At 57.1% G+C, this 17,509-nt stretch overlaps 1 protein-coding gene across 1 annotated transcript in view; it reads left to right on the top strand.

The window, feature by feature from the left end:
• Positions 1-8,531, top strand: part of ARHGEF10L (Rho guanine nucleotide exchange factor 10 like) — a 153,286-nt gene extending 144,755 nt beyond the window's left edge. Inside the window, 2 exon segments of the mRNA XM_055574325.1 lie at positions 5,438-5,560; positions 7,293-8,531. Coding sequence (XP_055430300.1) covers positions 5,438-5,560; positions 7,293-7,831 — 662 coding nt within the window. The 3' untranslated portion in view covers positions 7,832-8,531.
• Positions 8,532-17,509: the final 8,978 nt, after the last annotated feature.

Genomic DNA, 17,509 nt, shown 5'->3' with positions numbered 1-17,509 from the left:
AGGAAGATCCCTTGGAGACGGGAATGGCAACCCACTCCAGTGTTCTTGCCTGGGAAATCCCATGGACAGAGGAGCCTGACCGGCTACAGTCCATGGGGTCGCAAAGAGGCAGACACGACTGAGGGACTAACACAATTTCAAGACACGTATCAGAAGAAAGGGCAATCGTTACCGTGAGGACGACTGCAGACAGGTAACCAGAGTCCCCGGGGGTTAAACGACCAGCTTCAGGTCCCTCTGCTGAGGGGCCCAGAGCCCGGACCTGGGTCACAGCCGTCTCACGGGCTAACCGGGCGGCCTCCCGCTTCTCCAGCGTCTGTTTCCCAGTCTGAACGACGAGGGCCTGGGATCGGAGCTGAGCTCGTGGGGCCAGATAGGAGCCCAGAGTCAGACAGGCCCTGCCAGCTGTGTGGCCCAGCGCTCCAGCCCCACCTGTCAGTGCAGGCGCGGGTCTTCACCTGAGCCGGTGAGGACAGCGCCCCAGGGCCCCCAGGTGTCACAGCCCCGGGCCTCCTCCCCACGGCCTGGCCTTTCCTAACACCAGGAGCCCACGGGTGTTACAGCCTCAGGCCCTGCCGGCCGGGAGGCCCCAAGCCCAAGAGGAGCCAGCCCTGGGTGGAGGGGGCCTTCAAATCCAGCCCATACTGTGTCCTGGCGGGAGAGCAGAGCAGGATTCTTAAATTCTTTATTAGAGATATTTTTAAAAGGCTTTTAGGTATTTTTTTTTCTCCCCCCACACCACCAAATGAAATAATTGTGTAATTACTAATGAATTTGTTCCTCTTCTTAAGTGTGGTCTTTTTTAAGGACGTGTTAAAAATTCATCGCGCTTCCTTCCCCCGGACCCTTTTCCTCCACTCGCCTCCCTGACTGGTATTAATGCAGTTTTGAACCTAAACTCCCTCCTCCTCTTGACTAGTCAGGTCATTAATAAAATGTTCTCCGAGAGCCTAAGCTTTTTAAAGTTGTATATCTCCAGATAGATGGCTTGGGTGAGTTGAGCACTGCCGCATTAAGTCTCTGTGATAAAATATTTATCCACCATTAGACTTTTTTTTCCCCCCTTTTGGACTGTTTGTGAAGTGCCTTGCTCTTTTCCTCAAGGCAAAGCGGGAGGAGGAAGGGCCCAGAACGAGGTCTGCAGATGAAGTCATTTTTCCGTTCTGGCACCTCTTGTGGTTTGTGGCCACCTTCTCTCATTTGCCGGGTGTCTGTGCTCTGGGGGGCTCGGGGGAGGGAAGGGCATCAGGAAATGGTCGCTTGCTGGTCCTAAGGTCCCCGGGGCCCTGGAATAGGAGGGAGGCATGTAGGAGGGAGGCATCTGCCACTGCTCCTTCTCTTGGCTTTGATTATTTCGTGGATTTCTGGCTCTGATGGAGCTGATCTTAAAACATTTGGGTCTAGGTCCTTTTCATAATCACATTTTCCTAATAGCCTCCGTTTATTGATTGTATATTATGGGCTAAGAGCTGTGCTCAACTGTGTGTAATGTATTATAGTGTGTGGTATATATGTGTATATTTATATACACACAGTGTGTGTTATATACATATATAAAATTTCTAATAATCATAAAATTGAGCAGAGCACGTACATTGAGCGATGGTAGAAAGTGGCTCGTGGATTCACGCAGCTGGTAGGAGACGCCAGCGCCCACGTCCTCGTTCCCTCCTCTGCTGTCATTCGTTCATCCTCTCATTTAATCACAGGCCCTTTTATAAAGTGTTTATTGAGTTTAGTTGATTTGCGCTCTTACAGAAGCCGCAGGTGTGCAACGTAGCGACCCACAGTTTTGAAGGGCCGCACGCCTTCACCGGTTACTGCGCGGCACCGGCTGTGCTCCGTGTGCGGCGGGCGTGCCTCCGCAGTGTGTGTGTTTGAGGCCAGCAGTCTGTACCTGCTAACCCCCCACCTCTCTCCTGCCCCCGCCGCCTTAGCTCTCCCACTGGCGACCACTCTGGATCTGAGTTCGCAGATCCTCTGCAGGTGTCCGCCAGGAGCCAGGGCATTTGATCAACGTGCTGGGGAGTCCGTTTGACACACAGATAAGCTGCTGCCCCCGGGAAGCTTACATCTGGGGAGGCAAACAGCACATGTCACAGAGAACACAGAGGAATTCCAGAGCTTGAGCAGAGCCACAAAGAGAACACGGGAGGGGCTCGCAGCTGGAGCCTCCTGCGCTTACTTCCTGAGTCCCGAGGGCTGGGGCACCCGCTGTTGGACGTCCCAGGAGCCGGTCCTGGTGCTGGGGGGCCTACACTCCCAGAATTGGTGTGGGGGTGGAGAAGAGTCCCAGCTCCCCCAACCCAGACGCTGTCTGTGAAATAGCCCGACACGCCAGCTTCTTTCCCCCACTCTGGTTTGCATTTGCACATGGAATCCACACTATGAACGTGACCTGTGGAACCTGCATCCTGTCGCCGGACTCGTATATCCCGCTGCCTGCCAGCAGCTCCACCCGGGTGTCTAATGCGCGTCTCAGACGCATCGAGTCCTGAGCTTGGACGTCCCCCTAGCCTGCTCCCCTCCCGTCCCGGGCTGTCTGCTGCGCTGCCTTGCACCCGGCTGCTGCACACGCAAGACCTGGGAGCCGTCCTTCCTCCCCTCCCCACCCCTGTCTGTCCAGCGTGTTGGTTCTCACCACCTCCCTGTCACCACCGCGCCTCGGACCCCATCATCCCTGCCTTGCTCGTCTCTCTGCTCGCTGCACCCCACCCCACCCTCTGTCACGTTGTAACCAAAAGGCTTCTCTAAAATCGGGGTGCGCTGCTCCCCTGCTCAGACCCGCCAGCCATGCCTCGTCATGCTCAGAGTGAACAGTCCCCGCCCTCGCCTCGGCCTGGCCACCCTCCGACCCGCCCTCGGTCATCTCACGGCGCCTGGTTCCTGCGCTACTCTGTCCTCCGCAGAGCTGCTGGCTCATTCCCATCACCGGGCCTTTGCACGTGTCGTCTCCAGAGCTTCCCTTGGGTCTTGGCGTGGCTGCCTCCCCTTGTCATCAGATCTGGTCTCCTGGCTCCTGCCCCCCCATCCTCCCAGGAAGCAGAATGAGGCATGAAACCCGAGACTCCTCGCACCTACTGTCTGCCTCAGCACCCCCTTGGAATCTCTGCCTGGTGTCTACATTCCTTGTTTTTGTTTCCCCTTCCTCCGTCCCCTCCCAGGGCTGCATTAATACCGGGGTGTGTGTGTGTGTGTGTGTGAGTCGCTCAGTTGTGTCTAACTCTTTGCGACCCCATGGACTGTAGCCCACCAGGTTCCTCTTGTCCATGGGATTCTCCAGACAAGAATACTGGAGTGGGGAGCCATTCCCTTCTCCAGGGGATCTTCTTGACCCAGGGATCAAATCCAGGTCTTCTGCGCTGCAGGCAGATTCTATACTGTCTAAGCCACCAGGGAAGCCCCCATTAATACGGTAGCTTCCGTTAAAATTGAAGTGAAGTGAAATTACAGACTCAGTCCCTCAGTGCCACCAGCCACATTTCAAGTGTGAGTAGCCACATGGGACTGATGGTTACTGAACTGGGCAGAGAACATTTTCATTGTCATAGAAAGTTCCAGAATGTTTGCTCCTTAGGAACAGAACTTTGTGCGGTTCCCCTCTGCCTCCAGCACCAAATGCAGTGTCCCCCCCATAGTAGGTCCTGGGGATGTGCCGGGGTGCTGAGTGAATGGGTGGTTGAAAGTATCAGACCAGTGTGTTAGGTAATGCTGTGTGAACCGCAAGTTAGTAAATCCTCCTTCTGGGGTGACTGGGAGCTGCACCAGTCTGCTCTGAGACTCTGCAGAAGAAGCCCATACACATGCAAGCGTGGAACTCAAGCAAGTTGCTCAAGCGTAGAGAGGCAGGGATTTCCCTGGAGGTCAAAAGGTTAAGACTCCATGCTTCCAGTGCAGGGGCCGCAGGTTCAATTCCTGGTCAGGGAACCGAGGCCCCACCTGCGATGAGGTGTAGGCAAAGAAAGAGCGGAGAGGCAGTATAGAAGCATTAGGCTGTAATAAGTGACAGACTAGCACTCTGCCCCCCCACCCTGCCCCGCACTCACCAGCTGGGTGACCTCTTTGGACCTCATCTGGAAAATGGGCACAGCATCCAGGCCGTGCCCCCCTCTCAGCTGTTTCAAGGCTTGCATCGGGCTGGGGCAGGTGTGTGAAGTGCTTTGGAACCTGCAAGGCAGTACTTCTCACAGTGTGGCCCCGGGGCCAGCAGCCTGGGTGCCCCTGGGAACCTGCTGGAAATGTGGGCTTGCGCCCCACCCTCTGGGGGAGGGTGTCAGCTCTCCTGCTGGTGCTTACGCAAGCCCAGCCTGAGAACCCCCTGTTCCGAGCATCACTTCACATGTCGTGGCGTGACTTGGAATTTGAGGAGAGACTAGGTCTGTCAGGGGGCAGGAGGATCCAGGCTGGAGGTGAGACAGCCCTTTGGGAGGGCAGGCCTGGGCCCCCAGCGCCTGCCTCATGCCCCTTCCCGTTGCCCGGAATTGTCAGCAACAGAGCGGCAGCGGTGGAGGCCGGCACCCAGCCGCGCGTGCCCTGTGCCAGGCTCTGGGCTACGTGACTCACAGCCACTGGCTCACTTACTCCTCAGGATGAGGTTGTGAAAGGCCGTCGTCGTCGCCTTGTGCAGTGAGGGAACCCGGGCACAGAGGGGTTCTGTTTCCGGCCCGAGGACGTGGAGCCAGGAGGTGGCCGAGCCGGGGTTTGGACCCGGTGCCTGCGCCTGGCACCCTGCTCTTGGCTCGGGCTGTGCTGCCCACACTGCGCCTCCTCCCCGGAAGGGCACAGGGACCCACCTTCCCCCGCCACTGCTCCCCCTCAAAGGCAGAGCCAGCCAGGGGGTGACGACAAGAACTGGTCTGCAAGTCTGGACCGGCGTCAGAAACACACTAGTTCCCGGTGCTGGGAGCCCATTCACCACGGGGCCTGGGACTGCATCTGTGCCCCCGCAGGAGGAAGGCCCGTGCGGGCAGGATGTCAAGGCCGGGCTGGAACCCACAGGGTTGCCAGCTTGCCCAGACCCCTCCCCACACATCCCTTCTGCACTGTCTGCTTCACCCTCAACCTGCACCTCCCCAGGCCTCTCTCTACTCCCCAGCTGGCCAGTTATGTCCCTGGCATGGGCGGGCCCTCAGCCTGTACCTCATGCCAGGTGAGCCGGCCACTGCATCGAGAGCCGACGTGGGCCAGCACTGTGGCATTCCCTCATTGTATCCCCAAGGCAGGCCCGCTTTACACAGGAGGGAATGGAGGCTGGGTGACCCAGGGCCAGAGCCCAGCCAGGTCAGCCTCCCAAGCCCCACTCCTAATCCCAGGGCCGTCCAGCTTCTCGCTTGTCTCAGGAGAGCAGCCCGAGGAGCCGTGCTCTCAGCTTTGGGGGCCCCGTGCACCGCCAGCCCCCAGGAGGACCTGCTGCTCATGCGGGCTTCTCTCTCTGCAGGCCAGAAGCACCTGTGCGTCACCAGCCTCCTGATCTGCCAGGGTTTGCTCTGGGTGGGCACCGACCAGGGCGTCATCGTGCTGCTGCCCGTGCCTCGGCTGGAAGGCATCCCTAAGATCACAGGTGAGACCCGGGAGTCAGCTGCACGTGGCCAGGGGAGGGTGGGTCTTGTGCCCAGATGTGTGCGCGCTCTTCTGATCTGGGGACGGGTCCATTCCCCAGTGTCCTCTGTCCTGTCAGTGGCTCTTCTGATCTGAGGACGGGGTCCGTTCCCCAGTGTCCTGTTGGTGGAATTAAAGCACCTGGCCCAGCAGTCTCCTTGCAGGTCTTCTTTCTGAGACTCAGTTACTTCACCTGGCCATGGGCGCAGCAGGCACGTTGGCCAGATGGCTCATGATTGGCCGAGACACCCGACTAACAGGAGAGGATGGTTTATGATTGGCCGAGACACCCGACTAACAGGAGAGGATGGTTTATAATTGGCCGAGACACCCGACTAACAGGAGAGGATGGTTTATGATTGGCCGAGACACCCGACTAACAGGAGAGGATGGTTTATGATTGGCCGAGACACCCGACTAACAGGAGAGGATGGTTTATGATTGGCCGAGACACCCGACTAACAGGAGAGGATGGTTTATGATTGGCCGAGACACCCGACTAACAGGAGAGGATGGTTTATGATTGGCCGAGACACCCGACTAACAGGAGAGGTTCAGCCTCCCGCTCTGTCGCCACAGCAGCTTCCACGTGTCCCAGCTCCAGAGACAGAAATAACTGAGGGCTCACGGGGACGGAGGGCTCACGGGGACGGAGGTCCACGTACAACTGTGTTTGCCTGGGTTAGAGGAGGGGCCGCCCTGATGTGGTGCTGGGATCTAGGGTCAGCAAGACCCCAGAGCTCTGGGCCCCGTCTCTGCCTCTGCCCTGAGGGATGGATGATGAAGTGGCCTCTTCCAGCCGCTGCAGGAGGGGAGGGCTGAGTGGAGTGGGAGGGAGACGGCCTGAGGGAGACCAACCCCAGGTGGACTGCAAGCCTCTCTGCCCCAGAAGACCCTCTTCCTAAACTGCGGGACTTACTGCTTTCCTGGTCTCATCACTAGGTCATTTTTCTCATCCCGGGATCCGTCCTGGGGTTGCAGGGATGTGCTGGGCAGAGACCCCGCCCGCACGTACTGACAGCCTGGTCGGGGCGGTGCAGCCAGGGCAGCACGTGCCATGATGGCAGGCGTCCTGGGGTCGGCGGAGCAGAGACAGGACTGATCGTCTCTCATGGGTGAAGGCAAGAAGGGAGCCCTGTGGAGGGGCTGAACCGGGCCTCGAGGCCAAGGTGTTGAGTCAGGCAGATGTGAAAGGCTCCCTGGGCAGAGGCGATGGCTTGGGCAAAGGCATGGAGACGTGAGGATGGCCCAGGCAGGGAGCTGCAGGTGCTTCCACACCAAGGTTCCCCTTGTGGTTTATAAGATCACTTGTGTTCCCCTTCTCCACTCTTCCAAAGGAAGTAGCCCTGGAGCATGGCAAGCACTCCTGCAGACCCATGGCCTTCCGGGAAGCTGCCAACGTAGATGGCAGTAACCCAAATAAGCCAAAAATGAAACCCAGGAAGTTCTCCAAGAGACTCAGTTCAGTTCAGTTCAGTTGCTCAGTCATGTCCGACTCTTTGCAACTCCATGCACTGCAGCACACCAGGCCTCCATGTCCATCACCAACTCCCGGAGCTTACTCAAACTCATGTCTGTTGAGTCGGTGATGCCAACTGACCATGTCATCCTCTGTCGTCCCCTTCTCCTCCAGACTCAATGGGTCTTTAAAACTCTGGGCCTTTGGGCCCCTTCTCTCTGCCCCCTTCCTGCAGGGAAAGGCATGGTGTCGCTCAACGGGCACTGTGGACCTGTGGCCTTCCTGGCCGTGGCCACCAGCATCTTGGCCCCCGATATCCTGCGGAGTGACCAGGAGGAGGCCGAGGGGCAGCAGGCCGAGGAGGACAAGCCGGACGGGCCGGCTCCCGAGCCCGCACCCGTGCCCGCGAGCCACGTGGGCGGGGAGCTGATCCGCAAGAAGGGCATCCTCCTGCAGTACCGCCTGCGCTCCACCTCCCACCTCCCGGGCCCGCTGCTGTCCGTGCGGGAGCCGGAGCCTGCAGACGGCTCGGCCCTGGAGCACAGTGAGGAGGACGGCTCCATCTACGAGATGGTGGATGACCCCGACGTCTGGGTGCGCAACCGGCCCTGTGCCCGTGACGCCCACCGCAAGGAGATCTGCTCCGTGGCCATCATCTCTGGAGGGCGCGGCTACCGCAACTTCGGCAGCGCCGCTGGCAGCCCCGGGAAGCCGGCCCCGTGCGGGGAGACGGACAGCACCCTCCTCATCTGGCAGGCGCCCCTGATGCTGTAGCCCCGCCCAGGCCTCGCCGTAGCCCCGCCCAGGCCTCGCCGTAGCCCCGCCCAGGCCTCGCCGTAGCCCCGCCCAGGTCACACCGTAGACCCGCCCGTGCCACGTGGCGGCGGGCCTGTCTGCAGCCCGCTAGACTGTCGGCCTGCAGTGGGCCCTTCCCGGGGTCCAGGGTCCCCAGGAGCACTGGGTGGCCTCGCCCTTAAGGGGCCTGCACGGGGCCACAACAGCCTGGAACTCCGCCATGTACCTGAGCGGAGCAGAGGGAAACCTCTTGCTTTTTAAGAAAAAAACAATTTCAGTGTTCAGGGGAGTGGTTTGGGTTTGGGGAGATGGAGGACACCTCCGGAGGAGATGACCTTCTTTTTAAAAGCAAAAAAACAAAACAAAACAAAACCTCACAACTGCCCGGCAAGCCCCGCGCCTCTTGTCTGGGCCCAAGCGGGGCTCAAGGGCGGCCACACGACCCTCCTGGAGGGGTGCGTGCGTGTGAGTGAATGAGAGCGTGTGGGCTGGTGTGTGAATATATATAAATACGTATATATGATGTATATTATATGTGTATAAATGAAGTTTGTACATATTGGAGCTCTGGGAGATGCTGGAATAAAAGGCAAGAATAACGTCAGTACTTGGGTTGTGGGTTGCTTTTTAATTTTGTTTTGTTTGATATGTGGTAACCTAGACAGCATGTTAAAAAGCAGAAACATCACTTTGCTGACAAAGGTCCGTATAGTCAAAGCTATGTTTTTGCCAGTAGTCATGTATGGATGTGAGAGTTGGACCATAAAGAAGGCTGAGGACTGACGAATTGATGCTTTCGAACTGTGGTGTTGGAGAAGACTCTTGAGAGTTCATTGGACTGCAAGGAGATCAAACCAGTCACTCCTAAAGGAAATTGGTCCTGGATAATCACTGGAAGGTCAGATGCTGAAGCTGAAGTTCCAATACTTGGTCACTTGATGCGAAGAGTTGACTCACTGGAAAAGACCCTGATGCTGGGAATGATTGAGGGCAAGCGAAGGGGGCAACAGAGGATGAGATGGTTGGGTGGTATCTTTGACTCAATGAACATGAGTTTGAGCAAACTCTGGAGATAGTGAAGGACAGAGGAGCCTGGCTTGCTGCAGTCCATGGGGTCTCAAAGAATTGGACACGACTCAGTGACTGAACAACAAGGAAAGAAAGCAGCTGTCACTGTTCCAGGTTGTTCTGGAACCAGCAGGAAGGACTGAGGCTAGGCAGTGTGAGAACAGGCCCTAGAACTGTGCTGTCTGGCGCAGTCGCCGATGGCCTCATGTAGCTATTTTTTAATTAATTACAATGAAATATCGCAGATTTGATTTTATTTTTCAGTCCCATTAGCCACATTTCTAGTGTGACTTGAGGTGCTGCACACACGAGGTTTTATGCCGACTGCATTTGACAGCACAGAGATGACTGTTTCCATCACCCCAGAAAGTCCTCTCCTGCTAGAGAGGGGCTCTTGGGAGCTTCTTTTCTGAATGTTTCTGGAAGAAAAGACTGGGCCCCAGTTCTGGAATGGTGTGGAGGCACAGGCCTAGGCATCGACTGGGAAAGCCTGGGAGGAAAAACAGTTGAGGGCTTCACTGTGGGGGGGGGGGGCTCTGGGGCTGTTGCTGTGGGCAATAGAGCTCTGCGGGGAGGGGCCTGAGACCCCTAGGGTGTGACGGAAGGTGGGGTGAGTTCCAGGGGGTGGGAGCAGAGCCCACGCTGAGGGTGGGATTGGCAGGTCGGGCCAATCCTTGGCTTTTCTTGGGTTTCTAGAGCTGCCTGCAGGAAAAAAACAAAAAACCAAACCCAGCCCACCACCCAGAAGGGAAGTGTTCTCTCCGCCTATCCGCCCACCCGTCTCTCTCTTGTCTCCATGTGTCTGTCCACCCCTAGCCACGCTTCTGTCCTCCCCTCCATACTTAACGGTGGCCACACTGGCATGCGGGGAGGAGGGAAGCCGAGGGGGCAGGCAGACCTCCCGAGGTGGGGTCACACGGCTCGGTGAGTGTCTGTGGGAACCCAGGGCAAGAGCCGCCAAGGAGGGGACATTTCAGCCAGGTCCTGACCCGCCCACTGAGGAGTCATTCCCCCGTCCACTCCTTTCACACGCCCCTCGAGCCCTGCAGTTCTCAGGCCTCGTGCTGGCTGCTGGAGCCACAGAGGTGAGCAGGTCTACCGCCGTGACTGTCCCCAGGAAAGGCATGCGGAAAGGGAGGGCAGGCGGGATGCCTGTGTGCAGGGCTGAGGGAGGGCAGGGTGTGCAGAGGAGCATGGGAGGCCGTCCCACGGGAGTGGGCTGCCTGGGGGTGGTCTGATTCCTGGAGGGTGAGTGTCCAGTGTGGGTCCGGGGGAGCTGTGTCTGCGGGAACCCTGACCCTGGACGCTGACCAGCTGCATCTGGTCCAGATGCACCCACCTTCTCCGGGCCTCAGTTTCCCATTTTCTATCAAAGGGAGGCTCACTACTGTCCCGCCCGCCTCTAATGGGAGAGGAGGGCCTTGCTAAGTACAAATGGGATAAAGATCAGGTCTTCATCTCATTGCTCAAGTTAATCAAATGCCCTTTCTGGGTGGGGCTCTCAGGCAGAGCTGGACAGGACTTTTCCCGGAACAGTAGCTGTAGGTAGGGTTTACTTGGGACGATGGACAAGCCTGCAGCCTCAGATCTAGCAGGCCTGTGTTCACGTCCAGCTCTGCCAAAGCCCTGATGTGTGTCTTTCAGAGCTTCCCTTCACCCCCTTCTCAGTTTCCTCATCTCTAAAATGGGCGTGATGAGACCTTGCAGGAGTGCCAAGGATGAGTGGTATTAATAATACTTATTTCCAAGAAGTCCGTGGAAAGTGCTGGAAAGACCCTCCCCCGGCAGCTCTGTGATGATTTCTGTGTCATCCTACTCAGCCTTGCTCCAAACGACTTGAGGCAGACTGTTCATATTAAGGAGTCCCTCCTCTTGTGCAGGAGTTAGCGTCTGAGAGCTCTGTGGTTCTGTTAGATCCCAGCCCTGGAGCTCCCTCAGCAGAAGGGCACCCGGGAGATGTGGTGGGGCCCATGAAATCCGTCACCGAGCAATTGACTGACTCCGCTGCTGTAGTGAAATTATCATATCAGTCAACAGCTCATCTTGCAAGCCTCTGACGACAGAGCGAGGGGGAATCGGGGGAGTAGGAAGCAGCTCCCGAGACGCGAGGAGGACGTGCCTCGCATAGGAGAGGAGACCCTGGCTTTAGATACTGATCAGAGTAATAATAACCACAAGCACTCGGGGTGTCCCCGCTCATCTCATCCTCACAGCCGCGCTCTGAGAAGCTGTTCTGTTTGCCTCGTTTGCAGGTAAGGCATCTGAGGCACCTCCCTTGCAGGTAAGGGATCTGAGGCACTGGGAAGTTAAGCAGCTCCCCGGAAAGTGTCAAGGCCAAAGACTGAGGACTGTCTGCCGCCAGAGCCAAACTCTGAGCCACCAGGTGCCTCTGGCCCCAAGAGCAGAACTTGGGAGACAAAGTTCCAACTGTGCTTTCCCCACTCACTAGCTGTGTGGCGTCAGGCACGCACCTTAATCTCTCTGTGTCCCAGCAAGGGGAGAGTGAACAAGCCCTGCCTTGGGAACCAAGTGCCTTTCATTCAGTGTTTAGTAAAAACTCACTCTTCCCTGAGAGCTCAGTGGGTAAAGAATCCGCCTGCAATGCAGGAGACCCCGATTCAATTCCTGGGTTGGGAAGATCCCCTGGAGAAGGGATAGGCTACCCACTTCAGTATTCTTGGGCTTTCCTTGTGGCTCAGCAGGTAAAGAATCTGCCTGCAATGTGGGAGACCTGGGTTGGATCCCTGGGTTGAGAAGATCCCCTGGAGAAGGGAAAGGCTACCCACTCCAGTATTCTGGCCATGGAGAATTCCATGGACCTTACAGTCCATGGGGTCACAGAGTCGGACACAACTGAGCGGCTTTCACTTTCACGTGCCAGGGCCTGCATCGAGGTGGACACTGGGCAGACTGGTGAGCCAGACACTGCTCACGTCTGTCCCCTCCCCATTCTATGGGGGATGCAGACGAACCAGAAGATAAATAAGAGAAATGTGTCAGATGGTGTCTGTGCTCTGGAGAGAAATGGCGCGGCGGGGGTGGGGGTGGAAAGTCCCGGGGCGGGCACGGTGATGTTAACCAGGGCGGCTGGGGAGGCCTCACTGAGCAAAGAGCCACAGCAGGACCACACGAGCGGCCGCAGAGCATTCTGGGTGGAGGGAGCACCACGTGCAAAGTGCAGGTGGGCCCTGGAGGCGGGGAGGGGCACCTGGGAGGTGGGCGTGCGCTACTGGGCCAGATCGTGGGGGGACATTGCCTTTTCTTGGTGACAGAGGGAGTTGTGGGAGGGTTTTGAGCAAAGAACTGATGGCCTGCCTCTGGCTTTGTGACAGTCTCCCGATTGCTAAATGGAGGAAAACGCGTGGCGGCGGGAGTGGAAGTGTGGGGGCTGGGAGACCACCAGGAAGCTGTTGCCGCAATCCAAGTGCAAGATGCTGGTGGCCCGGGCCACGGCGGGTGTGCCTGAGGTCAGGGTGGATGGGTTGTGACGCTGGAGCATCCGACGAGCAGACACAGCCTCTAGACAAGCCCCTTGTCAGGAGATAGCTATGAGCTGGACCCTCTCCCAGCTGGGATTCTGTGCAGCTGCTGACCGGGGATCTCGGGCTGCTGGCAGACTGCTCCCAGCTGGGCAGCCCAGCCTGTGGTCCTTTCCCATATGCTCAAGGACACTCAGCCCCTGGGCCATCGCAGACCCGGGGGCTGAGACCCTCCCTGCCCTGCGGTCAGCAGCACTCTCCCGCCCTGGTGGGCATGTCAAGGACGCAGACCTCTGCCCTCTGCCCACAGCTCTGTCTCCCTTCACCTCCCTGGCTTTCTTCTGCCTGTGTGAGGCCCAGGGTGTGGATGGGGAGTGCATTTCCTGCCCCAGGAGCCCAGGTAGTGTCCATCCTCAGGCTTGTTCCCTCTGGTCGGCCCCGTTTCCGACTTGCAGATTGAAATGGGACTTCCGGCCAGGAGAGAGCAGCTCTGGGGCCCATGGCCTCTGGGCTCAGACAAGGAGCTTTGATCTCAATTAATAACAGGAAGTGGCTCATCTCAAGTTTCCCCAGAAGCAGATCCTGAGACGAGGATTTTGATTCCAGTTGGGGACACTGAGGGGGACATGCTGCTAAGCTGCTAAGTCACTTCAGTCGTGTCCAACTCTGTGTGACCCCATAGACGGCAGCCCACCAGGCCTCGCTGTCCCTGGGATTCTCCAGGCAAGAACACTGGAGTGGGTTGCCATTTCCTTCTCCAGTGCAGGAAGGTGAAAAGTGAAAGTGAAGTCGCTCAGTCGTGTCTGACTCTTTGCGACCCCATGGACTGCAGCCCACCAGGCTCCTCCGTCCATGGGATTTTCCAGGCAAGAGCACTGGAGTGGGGCGCCATCGCCTTCTCCGAGGGGAACATGAGACAGGGACAAAAGTCAGAGCCAGGCGTGTTAGCTGAGCAGGTGACCTGTGCTGGGGAGCTTGGGAGATACGCAGAGCTTCAGAGTTGCCCTGGGCACAGGGTGAGGATGCTGGCATTTACCCCACCTCTCACCAGTAGTGCCCTGGGTGGACGCTGCTCCCAGAGCCGTTCGTCCCGGCCCTCCAGCCTGCCTCACTGCTCAGCCAGAGAGAGGGTCCTGGGCTGAGCATCCCCCTTACCCCCAGGAGAGTGTGCACAGCCCAGTAGAGCTGGCTGTGGCTTTTGCAACTTTAAAATGGTTTCTTCCCCAACAGAGGCAGGCTTTCAGGAAGATAATCTTGCTATGCACACAAAAATATCTAGTTAGGACCTCAAAGCTGGTTGTTTCTTCTAGGTTTCATCCCCCTCTGTCTCAGCTTAGGCTGCTATAACAAAAGACCATCTCTGGGTAGCTGAAACAGTTTCTCTGTCCTGGAGCCTGGGAAGTCTCAGATCAAGGTGCTGGAGGATTCAGTGTCTGGTGAGAACTCTCTTCCTGGCTTGCAGGCTGCCTTCTTGCCGTATCATTGCATGATGGAGAGAGGAACTTCTGGTTTCTCTTCTTCTTACAAGGGCACTAATCCCATTGATGAGGGCCCCACCCCCATGACCTAATAACCCCAAAGGCTCCACCTCCAAATACAGTCCCATCACATTGGGGATCAGGGCCCACATTCAGCCCATAACACCTTCCCTTTCTTCCCTTGCAACACACACACACACACACACACATGCACACACTATCTGGCATTGTTTTAGTGGCAGGCATGGGGGCAGGCAGGGAGAGGTGGACTCACCAAGGTTTATAGGGGATGAAAATAAGCCGTGGGCTTATATCTTGAACACATCACCTTGCTACACAACTGGGCACCTTTGGGCTAGGATCACTGGGGGTGTAAGACTGTCCCTTTCCTCATGGAACATGCAGTCCAGCAAGCAGGATGCTGGTGCCAAAGAGGGAGATCCAGCTTCTTTTGTCCACGCTTTTGCAAGCCCATGGACTGTAGCCCCCAGTCTCCTCCATTCATGGAATTTTCCAGGCAAGAATACCGGAGTGGGTTGCCATTTCCTTCTCCAGCGTGTCTTCGTAGTACAAGGATCAAACCCGTGTCTCTTGCATTGGCAGGTGGGTTCGTTACCACTGAGCCACTAGGGAAGCCCATGTGAAAGCCCTGTAGTCACACATATAAGTGAGGGACCTGCCCTACCGTTCCACCGGGGGTCTCAGAACCTCCGAAACCTGCTTTCTTTAGGTTGCCACGCATGTTCGCGCATGCTCATGAGGGTGGGGTTCACACAAGGTCAGCTTCCGCCACAGAATATGGGGACGTAAACTACACCCAGCCCCCCAGTCTGATGGGTGAGACAGAGCCCGCCCAGCATGTTCCCAGCCCGATGGGGAACGGATCCTTGTTCTCAGGGAGCGCCGAGTCTGATGGGGGCTCACAGCCCCTCTCACCTAGCTCTATGCGGGAGCTGCTAGTTCGATGGGGAGACATGGGTCTGCCCTAGGGATCCCCAGATCTGATGGGGGACTCCCAGTCCAGGTCCCGGGGACCTGCCATTTTGATGAGGAAGATGCAATTTCTCCCCAGGGGGAGACCCTAGTCTGAAGCGGGCATCCATTCCCGCCCTTGGAGGATGCTCCGGTCGGATGGTGGAGATGCCCGGCCTGAAGTGGGAGCTGATCCCTTGCCCTTGGTGAGCTCCCTGCCTCTGACGGGGGAGGAAGGATCCTCGACAGTGAAGAGATCTAATGACAAGACCCACAACAGAAACTTTTTCACAACACAGACCTAATTACATCGCTGCTGACCTGCTCTCAACTCCTCATTTCCACTTTCCGGGGAAATGGCAAATAGCGAGAACGTGTGAATTGAGAAAGATTAATATAATTACTGAGCTATTTCTTGTCATCTTTTCATATCAACAATAATCACAAACCTTTCCTGGGGAGAAGCCTGGCCATGATGGACTGTCTCCCTGAGGCAGGCAGCTGGCTTCTTCTCTGCAGGAAGCAGAGCCTTGCAGACACCACGTTCTGGAGGCCAGCCCCGGTAGACGGCTTGGCCGTGTGGTTGCAGACGCCGCGTTCTGGAGGCTAGCCCTGGTAGGCGGCTTGGCCGTGTGGTTGCAGACGCCGCGTTCTGGAGGCTAGCCCTGGTAGGCCGCTTGGCTGTGTGGTTGCAGACGCCGCATTCTGGAGGCCAGCCCTGGTAGGCGGCTTGGCCGTGTGGTGGAGAGGCCACGGGGCCTTGAGCCAGCAGACGTGGGTTCGAGTTTGGGCTGTCACCACTCTGCGTGTGACTCGGAGGTCCCCACCACTGAGCTCGAGTCCAGCCCAGTACGAATCTAGAGGCACTGATCACAAGTCCAGACACCGTGTTAAGTGCGTTATAACCTTGATGGCAAGGAATCTGGGCAACCCCTCCCCTCTCAACCATGTTCTGTTATTATCCCCACTTTACAGATGAGAAAACTGAGGCTCAGAGAGGTGATGTCACTTGACCAGGGTCGAACAGCACAGAAGAAGATCCTAGGGCTGTGGCCTTAGTAGGTGCTTTGTCATTCAGTCGCTCAGCTGTGTCCGACTCTTTGCGACCATGCGGACTGCAGCATGCCAGGCTTCCCTGTCTTCACTATCTGCCAGAGCTTGCTCAAACTCATGTCCATTGAGTCGGTGATGCCATCCAACCATCTCACCCTCTGTCGTGCCCTTCTCCTGCCTTCAATCTTTCCCAGCATCAGGGTCTTTTCCAAGGAGTTGGATCTTCGCATCAGGTGGCCAAAGGATTGGAGTTTCAGCTTTAGCGTCAGTCCTTCCAATGAACACCCAGGACTGATTTCCTTTAGGATGGGCTGGTTGGATCTCCTTGCCGTCCAAGGGACTCTCAAGAGTCTTCCCCCCCACCACAGTTGGAAAGCCTTAATACCCACACCCTGCTACCCTGGCCCCATCCTGTCCCTGTGCCCCCAGAGGACAGAGGGGTGAGGGCAGGGGCCCAGGTGGCAGTGTGGCCACAGGACGTCTGTGGGACTTTCGCTTCAGTTTCCACTTCTAGAACGTGGGGCTAGGAAGAGCACCGCCTGCGTCAGCTGATTTGAGGATGCCGAGTTAACTGGTGCAAAGTGCTCTGAGCAGCCCCTGGCCCAGGGTGAGCCCTGTTAGCTGGGCTGTCATCCTCCTGCACAGGGGCCCTGCCTGGCACCTGTATCCGAGACGCTCCTCTTTAGAGCGTTTAGCGCCCAGGCACGTCATGGGCCCTTTGCACCCCTCTTAGAGACGCGGAGCCCAGAGAACCCAGCAGTGTGCGCAGAAAGTGCTGTCGGTTCTGCTGTCTCAGTTCACACAGACCCTGGGACCCGCACCAGACGTTTTGGGAAAATGCTGTAAGAGCAAAGTGTGGTGAACTCAGTACCGATAGACATCCCATTGTGAGCCATTTACGGTGTCCAGAAAGCAGTTTGGGGCTGCAAGGAGATGAAACCAGTCCATCCTAAAGGAAAGCAACCCTGAATATTCACTAGGACTGATGCTGAAGCTCCAGTACTTTAGCCACCTGATGCAAAAAGCTAATTCATTGGAAAAGACCCCGATGCTGGGAAAGACTGAGGGCAGGAGGAGAAGAGGGCAGCAGAGGATGAGATGGTTGGATGGCATCACCGACTGAATGGACATGAGTTTGAGCAAGCTCCAGGAGATGGTGAAGGACAGGGAAGCCTGGCGTGCTGCACTCCATGGGGTTGCAAAGAGTTGGACACGACTGAGTGACTGAGTCAATGGCACCCCACTCCAGTACTCTTGCCTGGAAAATCCCATGGACAGAGGAGCCTGGTAGGCTGCAGTCCATGGGGTCGCGAAGAGTCGGACACGACTGAGCGACTTCACTTTCACTTTTCACTTTCATGCATTGGAGAAGGAAATGGCAACCCACTCCAGTGTTGTTGCCTGGAGAATCCCAGGGATGGGGGAGCCTGGTGGGCTGCCATCTCTGGGGTCGCACAGAGCTGGACATGACTGAAGCGACTTAGCAGCAGCAGCAGCAGCAGAGTGACTAACAAGTTTGCAGAACACTTATCTGTGTTTAAGCAAGCAGTACCCAGGAGTTGGATGGGCACCAGGCTGTGGGTGGGGCTGCAGAGCAGATACAGTCC

This window comes from Bubalus kerabau, chromosome 3 (assembly GCF_029407905.1).
Source record: "Bubalus kerabau isolate K-KA32 ecotype Philippines breed swamp buffalo chromosome 3, PCC_UOA_SB_1v2, whole genome shotgun sequence".
NCBI lineage: Eukaryota > Metazoa > Chordata > Mammalia > Artiodactyla > Bovidae > Bubalus > Bubalus kerabau.
Note: the sequence above shows the minus strand (reverse complement) of the source record. Positions and strands in the feature narration are given on the sequence as shown.